Raw genomic sequence first — 11,113 nt, forward strand, 5'->3', positions numbered from 1 at the left:
CTACACGCAAACCGGATTGGATGGCATGTCACTGCAGGATGCTGTGGTAGCTCTGGTTCAGTATGCCTTCAGTTTTGAATAAATCCCCAACAGTGTTACCAGCAATGAACCCCCACACCATCACACCTCCTCCTCTATGCTTCACGGTGGGAACCATGCATGTAGAGACCATCCGCTCACCTCTTTTGTGTTGTGCAAAGACACAGCGAGTTTTACATTTTGGGTTTTATTTGTAAATGGGCATTTTGGAGAGATGGAATGCACATGTGCCTGTCTGGAATGTTCTGGGTTAACTCCTGTTGTTTTAAATGTGTTGTATAAATACATTTGCCTTGACTTGATCCGACTTTATAAATAGATTTTTTAGGCTCCAGCCCGACCTCCACCCTGAACTGAATAAGCAAAAGGTGGATGGATGATGAACTCATGTAGCAAACTGATATCTAATCACTTTATTTTAATCAAAGTGTGTGAGGTCTCCTTGAATGGAGAAAGTAATTCTTGCACTGGATGAGAACATGCATCCTGTCTGAGAGCCAGCGAGGAAGAGAGGATGTTCTGCCTATTCCTAAATAAAAACCAAATACAATAACTTTATGTGTGTTATGTTTTTATTTTACCAGTTCATAAACAATTCTATCCCCAGGTCAAAAACGTACATAAGATATTATGTAAATACCATACCAGGTATTATCACATAATGGAAAAGCCTGGAAACCCTACTGAACCGTGACAAGTTGATACGAGTTGATATTAACGGAAAAGGGGCTACTGGTTTAATTAGCTCGTTATTTATAATAGGAAAGCACTATACAGGGAAATGTGACTGTGATAGAGAAGGTGAGACCACAGAACACGTTTTAGTGTATTGTGGGAAATATGAGGTTCAGGATGTTCAGTAACAAGGAAAATTAACCTGAACCCTGTTGATTTATTTTGGTAAAAAATAAAACGTCATCAGGCCACATTGATTTTTTTTTTTTTTTTGAATTGAGGGTCGTTTTTTCTTTGTGTGTGTGTGTGTGTGTGTGTGTGTGTTTCATTTTTGTCCACACCCCATACCAGTTGGCGGCGGTAATGCACCGTTTCGCTGTTTGCCAACAAGAAGAAGCGGAAGGAAGAAGAAGAAGAAGCCGAACCGGAAATAATATTTACCCTTTCCGGTTTGGCGTCTAAGGTTTTCTTTTTTTTTGTATTTCATTTTCTCCATGCCAGAATAGTAGTATCATGGCAAACAGAACCGTTAAAGACGCTAACAGTATACACGGGACTAACCCGCAGTATCTGGTGGAGAAAATCATCCGCACACGAATCTACGAGTCTAAGTACTGGAAGGAGGAATGCTTCGGTCTCACCGGTTAGTAGTGTCACCAGTGAGCTAACGTTAGCTTCATGAGGGCTCATTTTAGCAGGCGGGTTACTATCGACTGTTTACGTTAAGCGGGCTCAGTTATATTCTTGGGTAGATAGATAGATAGATAGATATTTTTAGGCAATAGAAATATATTTTATTTTATGCCAAAGATTCAAGATTCTTTATTTGTCACATGCATAGTCATACAAATACAACACACATTGAAATGTGTCCTGAACTGCTCCTTGACTGTGCAAAACATTATAAACAATAAGTAAGTTTAAATTAAAAAACTGAAAGTGCACATCGTGCAAATGGAATATTAAAGTGTTTTGTACCATATTAGCACAGCAATGTCCTGACCGTGCAATGCAAGTAGAATAAACAAAATGAAGTAACGTAAACACAGTAATTGAACTGAGTGACTAGAGTTATGTAGTGTAATGTAAACAGAGTGACTGGAGTACAACAGTGACCAGAGTAATATAAGCAGTAGTGAAGCAACATGATCAGTGTAGCAGCATGTGCCGTAATAATAAATCAGATACGATATGAAATATGACAGTGAGAATTCTGCAATGTGACAAGAATATACTATAAGGTCCTGTTCCAGACCCTTATGGTGATGCTATGAGGGGAGTGGGGGCATGTTCTGATTTAGGACTTGGCTGGCCTGAGGATAGAAGCTCCTCTTGAGTCTCTCTGTTTTTGTCCTGATAGTGCGAAACCTTCTGCCTGATTGCAGAAGTTGAAACAGTTTGTTACTGAAGAAAGGCTATAGAAAAAATAAACAAATTTAACACATGGTTCTGTAACATGCCGTTGTGTTAAATGATAAACGTTAAACGACGTAAATGTGAATGTTTCACCCACATTTGTGACTAAAAACAGACCTGCAATACAAACATATTTAGTTTGACAACATTAAGTCCATGTGGCTCCCAGTTTTATACAAAAGCACTGATAACACAATAGCAGCAGTGATGATAACACTGGCATAGTTTCACGTGGAGCTGGACTCTGTTTACACTTACACACACACGCACCAGGAAGAGCAAAGAGGCTTAGCTGTTACAGAGACGCTGAGGAAAGAAAACGTGTTTCTAGAGCCCAAAAACAGCAGTTGTTCCTGTAACCACCATTAAAACCTTTACTGGGAAAAAGGTGACAGGAGCCCTTCATCAAAGCGCCTGATCAACAAACTCCAAAATTTGTTTTACACAAAGAAAAATCTGCAGTAAGCATCCAAGAGTAGTATTAAAACATGCAGATGAACTGTTAACTTAGTTTCATACCATGTTTATATTACACAGCTTGCTGAAGGCTGATGGCAGCCATTCTATTTTACAGCCATACCTGCAGCAAACAGGGGTCTAAAGGGAGACATGGAGTGTTCTAGGCCATATTTATTGAAAGGATTTCGTAACATTTTTCAGATTGCAATTGAAATGGTGTAAAATTTTGTGTTAATTAAATTGCATTAATATTGAAAAAGTGATGTCACTCCCAATTTGGCGCATTCCAGCAAAAGGAATAAATGTTAAAAGACCTCATCTACCTGAGAAATTAGAGACTATTCTGGCCCTTCCTGTACAGTGTTTTTAACCAAGTCAGTGGGAGTCATTGGTTTCCAGGTCCTCCTAAAGTCCACAGTCAATTCCTTGGTCTTTGTCACGCTGAGCTGCAGAGGTTTCTGCTTGCACCGCATGAGGACGGTCCCTTCTGGTGCCTCAGTGTTGCTGATGGTCTTGTTGAACACACAATGTTGAAACGCACATGTTGTGGTCTTTCTGTCAGGCAATCAACAATCCAGGACACAGCTTGTTGTACTACTTAGGCATTCCTTTCTTCATCTTTCTTCATCTCCTTCACTGATAGTTGGATACCACAGTAATTGACTCAGAGTGCTAATATGCTAATATGGGAGGGACATCACTCCCCAGTTCTGAAATGGTACTGGTAGTAAAGTAGTAGTAAAACTGTAAACTTCTAATCTGTACAAGTCTGTATACCTCTGTTCATTGCCTAATTGGAAACATGTATGCAGGTGCATTTGCAGGCAACAATTGTATACAATGCAATTTGTATCTGTAGTTTTTTGTTAACAATGCTTTTGTATGTTGTTTCATCCTCAGCCGAGCTGGTTGTCGACAAAGCCATGGAACTTAAGTTTGTCGGTGGAGTTTTTGGTGGAAATATCAAACCCACTCCTTTCCTTTGTCTCACGCTGAAGATGTTGCAGATTCAACCTGAAAAAGACATCATTGTCGAATTCATAAAAAACGAGGATTTCAAGTGAGTTTTCTGCAGAGAGAAAAGGAGTAAACACTTACGTTGTGTTAAGTTTCTCAACCAAGTTCATAGAATTCACTCAAACTCGTGAGACTTTCAGACACATTCCCACTGTTTTGCTTAGCTAAGGTTGTAGCATAGTTGTAAAGATAAAAGACCTTTATGAACATTTGAGCTTAAGAAAAAGTTGCATGATATACCCATATATGATTTCTTATATGGCTATATGTTATCAGTGCAAACAATGGCATTGAGAATGGCATTTTAAATAGCTCTTTATAGCAGCATTATCACTCGGAACTTCAGATCAGTCTATTGACCTTGAAGGAGAGGAGAGGTCAGAGGTCAAATGTGACAAGATTTTTAACCTTTATATGGTACTTTTTTAATGTTCAGAATACACACTTGTAAGAATCATAACTTAACATGTTGTTCAGTTGACATTGAAGACCTTGGTGGATGTAAGCCAAATTGTAATTGATTATTATGACCCTTGAGTTTTATCTGAATTTATTCAAAACTTTTTAAGCTATTGTGTTTACAAATCGAATGATCAACTCAAACACAAATGTGATGAATCACATATTTGTACATTTATTCAGTTAATTTGTATGAGTGAAACCTATTTTCCTCGGTTTACTTTGCTGCTGTCACATGGGAGTGTATTCGTTGAATACTTTATTGATAATGATTGGGTTAGGAAAATATGTTTCTGCTATTTTGTAAAATTGTTATTAATAAAAAGCTCTGTAAATTGTTTAAGTACTGTTTTATAGTTTTGTGTTTTTAAATGTCTTTGTGCCTGAATGTGATTTTGCTGATTATAATGTTGCACAGCAGTTTGGTAAACTGTTGTCGGCACTCAGCAGCGTGTGCAGCACATTCCGTGCTGGATTGATTAAGAATATATTTTATGTATGTAACACATGGAAGAGGTATGACATGTTCGTGCTCCTTTTTTTCCCCCCTCATTTTTTTTTTTTTTAGATATGTGCGTTTACTTGGAGCGATGTACATGAGGTTAACTGGAACTGCAGTGGATTGCTACAAATACTTGGAGCCTTTGTACAATGACTACAGAAAGATTAAGAGCCAGAACAGAAATGGAGGTGAGTTTGACAAGTTAATCTATAAATGACTGGACTCTAACTGGTTTTGGAGGGAGGTGAATGATATCGCAATATTTCAAGAAAATTTGCAATAATGATATTTCTGACATACAAAAGAAAAATACTAAACATTTTATTGTTTGCTCGCTGCTTGCTAACAGCAGTACTTATCAATGTAAGTGCATGAAAGACATTCTCCAATCATCTTTTCACATGAGCTAATGTCACTAATAAACTTCCTAATTTGAAGTGTGAATCTTATTGAAACAAGGTCCCAGCACTAGCAGCATTACAGTGTAGCAGTACTGACAGCATAAGTCAAAAGTGCCATAGGCTAAGTGTTCTCTCTGGTGTTTAAGGATGAAACTACTGGTTAACATTTTAGTTTAACAATAATTAAAGTAATTTAACCTTATAACTTGTCAAGAGCTTGTACAGTATTATAATATAATAAAACTGAATTATGTTTTTCTAACTCTTTTTATATATGTTTTATACATTTATTCAATTTATGTTATTTTATACCCAAACTTGAGACAGCACAGTCCAGAGAAATGAGGAATTCATCAAGTATAACTTTCAACCACAAAAGAATATAAGTAAATAAATTACAGTAAAATCTATTGACATCTTAATGAAAAATTGTCTGTTTTACTTGACTACTGGTTTTCTCTTCTTTTTGTTAAAACAGTAATTGTTTTAATTCATTGACAGTATTGATTCTGTTTTGCTATTGCAAATATGTCAAAGCCTATGGAAGAGGATTAGGGCCGCCGGGAAAATAAGTGGACACATCTTTTTTTCTTCTTTTCCAGAATTCTGAGATTAAAGTCAGAATTATGACTTTTTTCTCAGAATTCTGAGATTGAAGTTGAGATTTTGAGAAAAAAGTCAGAATTCTGAGAAACAAGTCAAAATTCTGACTTTAATCTCAAAGTTCTGAGAAAAAATTTAGAATTCTGACGTTTTTCTCAGAATTCCGGAAAGGAAGAAAAAAAAAAGACATGCCCACTTTTTTTTTTTCCCAGTGGCCCTAATCCTCTTCCGTACAAATCACTTGCACATACTAGTGGAGTAAACATTGCAATTTAGGACAGCTTTGGCAAACACCTTACATTGGGTTTTGGTTTATATTTGTAGGCACTGTGCGTGTGTATGTACACCAATCAGGCACCGATCATACAATGACAAGAGTAAAAACACTGCTCGTCATTGTGACACGTGTTATTGGGTGGGATATGTGAGGTAGCAAGTAAACATTTTGTCTTCAAAGTGGATGTGTTCGAACCAGGAAAAATGCGTGATTTATTTATTTTTTAAAATTATTACAGAGTTTGAGGTGATGCATGTGGACGAGTTCATCGACGGGCTTCTTCAATCAGAGAGAATGTGTGACGTCATCCTTCCTCGGCTTCAGGTGTGTTAATGTCGTTTTAGTATATCTGACCTGTTTGACCTGCCAATGTCATTGACTTTTTTTTATGCGTGTATTACAGAAGAGGCAAGTGCTGGAGGAGGCTGAGATGCTGGACCCAAGGATTAGTGCTTTGGAGGAGGACTTGGATGAAGTAGAAAGCAGTGAAGAAGAAGATGAGGAAGAAGATAAGGTTAAAAAGAAAGTTATCAGTAAAAATCTATATATTTAAAACTGATATAATAAATTTATGGTTTCTGATTGACGCGTTAATTTTCCAAATATATTTCTAATGTTTAAAGAGCCCTCGCTATAACAAAACAAAATATGTTCAACTGTCAGCTCTTGTTTAACTGCAGAGTTGGTATGTGTTCAGCTTCTGTTAGCTCTAATGTTCAAGTTAGTAAAGTGCTTTATAAAAGACTCGGTACAGCCGGTGTGGCTAGGAAAACAGGCTCTCCTCCACACTGTTCTCACTTGTATAGTGTTCTACAAAACCTAACATTAAAACTAACAAGTGGATTTTCCATGTCAGTGCAGTTACCAAACAACAAGGAACCACTGACTGTTTAAGAGACAGATAAAACTCTTGTTGCAGCCAGTGGCCCCCTTGGGCTGCTATTTAGTTTTAGTCCCCCTGTTTTCCAGTGATTTATCAGTTCTGCAACCAACCTGGTGACATCACGTTCTGTACTGGCACAAGATGGCGCCGAACATGTAAAAACTTCAAACACTTGTAATACAGACAGTATTACATATTGTAAATGAGTTCTTTTGCAATAAAATGACTGGTTTAGGTTGCTCAGCTCATGGGAAGCAGTTATATAGAGACGTCTGCATAAAATAGCTTCTGTGTCACTGAAAATGTTGTCTGTTAATGGATTAACTGAAAAATAAGAACATGAATTAATTTGGTTGCAGATGGAGAGAATTCAGACTCCTGAGCCTCATAGACGTGGTTACCGTGACAATGACAGACCTCGTCGCTCCCCATCACCACGTTACAGACGCAGCCGTTCTCCCAGACGGTACTCATTGTGCTCATCCTTACATTTTCTTTAGTCTTCATATGTATGTGAATAAGACAAGTAGACTTGCAGAGCAGCCTTTTCCCACACTGAGTGTATACAGTTGCTTTCATTATGGTAAACGCCATTATTTCTTCTTCAGGAGGAGCAGGTCTCCAAAGAGGAGAAGGTATGACTGCTTTTTGCATTCACTTTAATCTTGTTAAAACTGCACTGCTAGTATGTGTGTCTTACAGGAATATCTGTGTTTTTTATTGTACATAAACAGCCCCTCACCACGGAGAGACCGCCATCGCAGCAAAAGCCCCCGGCGCCACCGCAGCAGGTCCAGAGAGAGACGCCACCGCTCCAAATCCCCAGGTAAGCAAAGGGGAGCTCAGTGTTCTGTGGTGGTGTAACCACAATAACAGACAGCTGAGAATGGGGAAAAATATGGGTTATGAGAGAGTCTGGAGAAATTTAAGTTAAACAAGCAACCAAATATATCATTCATATGATTTAGAACATATATGTTCTCCATCAACTTGGAGTTCCGAAGCTTTTTAGCCATTATATCTTTAACTGCTCACTTACTAATGAACAAAGCACTTTGTTTAAAGTTAATCAACCAGAATTGGCTTGTTACTGTTATTTTTGTTATATATGTACAGTGGTGACTCGTTTATCGTGGTAGTTACGTTCTAAAAATAACCCACAATAGGTGAAATCCGCAAAGTACCCATATCTATATATCTTTATATATGTATCTCTCTCTCTCTCTCTCTCTCTCTCTCTACATATATATATATATATATATATATATATATATATATATATATATATATATATATATATATATATATATATATATATATATATATATATATATATACATATACATTCTTACCTCCAACAGGGTTTGTTAAAAAATGTATGCAAACCATAAAACATCTGGGCCACACATTTTTGTGGGACACTCAGGATCAGGGCCAGTGGTCCACAGGATGTTTGTTTTCATCAAATTTGTTTTCATCAATTTATTTTTTGCAAAGATTTGTCCCACAATATCAGTGGGTTTTAAACCATTGAAATGAAATTCATGTTTTTCTTCTGCCATCTGTCTTTTTTGCAACTGAATTTTAAGTTTTTAACACTGGAAATTTTCAAGTTATTTCCATAGTTACATAGGTTTGGAAAACTGTTCACTATAACTAGAAATGACTTAGTGTCATTGTTGCGATCCAGGTCACCACAGAAGCCACAGACATCGCAGCCATTCCAAGTCCCCAGAGAGGTGAGTGTTATTATTAATGCATATCTGGGTAACATTATTTGATTAGTGGGTCCTATTCAAGGAAGCAAGTTTATCTGTGTGTGTGTGTGTGTGTGCGCACGTGTGTGTGTGTGCGCACGTGTGTGTGTGTGTGTGTGCGCACGTGTGTGTAATGAGCTCAGAAGAAAATTTTTTGTTTCAATCTCAGAATTACAGCTAGGGTTCCACAAATAAGCTAATAAAAATTCAAGTTAGGTAAAAGATGTCAGCAGACAGGAAAAAAAAAAAACATCCTTCAAGCTCGGGTCCTCTACCAGAGGCCTGGGAGCTTGAGGGTCCTGCTCAGTATCCTAGCTGTTCCTAGGACTGTGCTCTTCTGGACAGAGATCTCAGATATTGTTCCTGGGATCGGCTGGAGCCACTCGCCTAGCTTGGGAGTCACTTCACCTAGTGCTCCGATTACTACAGGGACCACCGTTACCTTCACCCTCCACATTATCTCGAGCTCTTCTCTGAGCCCTTGGTATTTCTCTGTCTTCTCGTGTTCCTTTTTCCTGATGTTGTTGTCATTTGGTATCACTACATCTACCACTACAGCTGTCTTCCTGCTTGTCCGCCACTACTATGTCCGTTTGGTTAGCCATCACCAGTTTGTCCGTCTGTACCTCAAAGTCCTACATTCTCCACCACCCTGGGGGGTGTCTACCATTTTAACCTCGGGACTTTCAGGCTATACTCAGCACAGTTTTTGCTGTATATTCTGCTATGGTTATGGCGCTCTACCTGCTAGCATCTTGCACCCTGTTGTTATGCGCTGGATTGTCTCAGGGGCATCTTTACACAGCCTGCACCTGGGGTCTTATCTGGTGTGGTTGACCCCAGCCTCTATGGATCTTGTGCTCACAAGTTGTTCCTTTGCTGCCATGATGAGTGCCTCTGTGCTGTCTTTCAGTCCAGCTTTGTCCAGCCACTGATAGAGGAGGTGGCTGACATCCAGAAGTCCTATCTTCCAGGGGAAGGATACTGTGTGTCCTTCCATGATGGTTCCTCCTCTTGTTCCTCATTCTTGGCTTTTTGCTGCCTGAGCTATTCACCGAGTACGCGGTCGGTTGTGGCCATATTCCTGATTCGTGGATGTTTGTTCTCTCATCCTGGACTGTGGTACTGACACTCACTAGTCCCAGCCTCCTTTTTTCCACTTAGGATACAGTGTCAGGGGACTGGACTTGGGTTGAAACCCTCCATGCATGGTCAGGCGCTTCCTGGTCTTGATGCCAGTGGCTTCGATCTCCTCCTTTAGCCAGCTTATTATCCCAGCAGGCTACCTGATCACAGGCATAGGTGTTGATAGCCCAGATCTTGTTCTTACCATTAAGCTGACTCCTCACGTGCTGCTTCTTGGGGCTGTTCATCTTGTAGCCAAACATCTCACTGATCACTGCTGCCATAGATCAGCTGGTTAGTCTCGGTAATGGTTGCAGTACGTATTGTCCGTAGTGCTGCATTCACATCATCTAGTAGACCTTCAGAGGGTAATTCATCCCCACCCAATCTTGGGTATCTCCCCCTGACTTGTCGTCCTGGCTCCCCCTTGTGTTGCATTTGTGTTGTTCCTTGCCAATCTCTAGCCGTGAGAGCAGGTTCTCCATTATACTTTCAGGATTTTAATTGTCTATAAACAAGTAACTAAATTAAGTAACTAACAAGAAATAACACAGGCACACTATACTGTGCCGTAATTTGATATGGGGCTAAAGACAGAAAAGAAGAAGAAGAAGGAAAAAGAAATATGTATTTTTAAGCTCAAGGTTAAAAATAACAAGACAGAAAAAGAGAAGAAAGAGGTTCCCTCTGTGTGCATATCTGTATTCACCAACTCCAGTGTAGTCGTATTAGAATATTCATTGTTTATTTAACTTGGTTTTGTTTTGTTTCACCTTACAGGAGTTCAAAAAAGAGTCACAAGAAGAGTCGAAGAGGAAACGAGTGATTTTTGTTTTTCTTTTTGTTTTTATACCAAACTTTCGGAAATCTGGTTTCTAATTCCTGTGTTTTTGTTTTCTTTTCCCTTGTTGTTATTTTGTGGGGGGGGGGGGGAGTATAAATGTATAAAATATTTCATGTAAACATGTTCATTGTGCTTAGAATGTGTTTCATAATCTGATTTGATCTTACATTTCAAAAATAAAGGCCCCTAAATTGTGACTCGTTGTATGTTTCAGGGATGTTGTTGTTGTTGTTGTAATAGAATTAGTAGTGGTAGTAATAGTAATAGTTGTTGTTATTATTATTATTATAATTATTATTATTATTATTATTATTATTAGTAATATTATTAACTGATAGGCAAATGGGGGAAGTTTCAAATTTGTAAATGAGACGAGGGCTGAGGGAACTGATAATGGAGCTATATTCACATGGACATAGTAAATATTGTCGCGTGTGTACTACACACTAAAGAATTTGTGTACACACAGTGGTGTGAAAGTGTTTTACCTCTTCCTGATTTCCACATTTTTTGCATGTTTGTCACACTTTAATTTTTAAATTAGTTTGATGTTAAACTTTTGACAAAGACAACACAAGTAAATATGAATTGTAGTTTCTAAAAGCAGTTATTATTTAAGTGGGTGGGAAAAAATTGTATGCCCCCCCCCAAAAAAG

General features: G+C 38.4%; 1 protein-coding gene across 2 annotated transcripts; it reads left to right on the forward strand.

The window, feature by feature from the left end:
• Positions 1-1,117: 1,117 nt before the first annotated feature.
• Positions 1,118-10,654, forward strand: prpf38a (pre-mRNA processing factor 38A). 2 transcript variants are annotated; one of them, XM_039601320.1, is made up of 10 exons: positions 1,118-1,357; positions 3,490-3,649; positions 4,634-4,755; positions 6,087-6,172; positions 6,252-6,370; positions 7,091-7,197; positions 7,340-7,366; positions 7,466-7,557; positions 8,422-8,470; positions 10,394-10,654. In XM_039601320.1, exons 1-10 carry the CDS (start codon positions 1,228-1,230, stop codon positions 10,573-10,575), a joined length of 1,074 nt encoding a protein of 357 aa, XP_039457254.1. In that variant the 5' UTR covers positions 1,118-1,227; the 3' UTR covers positions 10,576-10,654. The 2 variants fall into 2 exon arrangements, with proteins under 2 accessions (XP_039457254.1, XP_031596445.1); XM_031740585.2 differs by having other exon boundaries at positions 1,125-1,357; positions 6,252-6,362; positions 10,394-10,555.
• Positions 10,655-11,113: the final 459 nt, after the last annotated feature.

Source organism: Oreochromis aureus, linkage group 17, assembly GCF_013358895.1.
Source record: "Oreochromis aureus strain Israel breed Guangdong linkage group 17, ZZ_aureus, whole genome shotgun sequence".
NCBI classification, from domain to species: domain Eukaryota; kingdom Metazoa; phylum Chordata; class Actinopteri; order Cichliformes; family Cichlidae; genus Oreochromis; species Oreochromis aureus.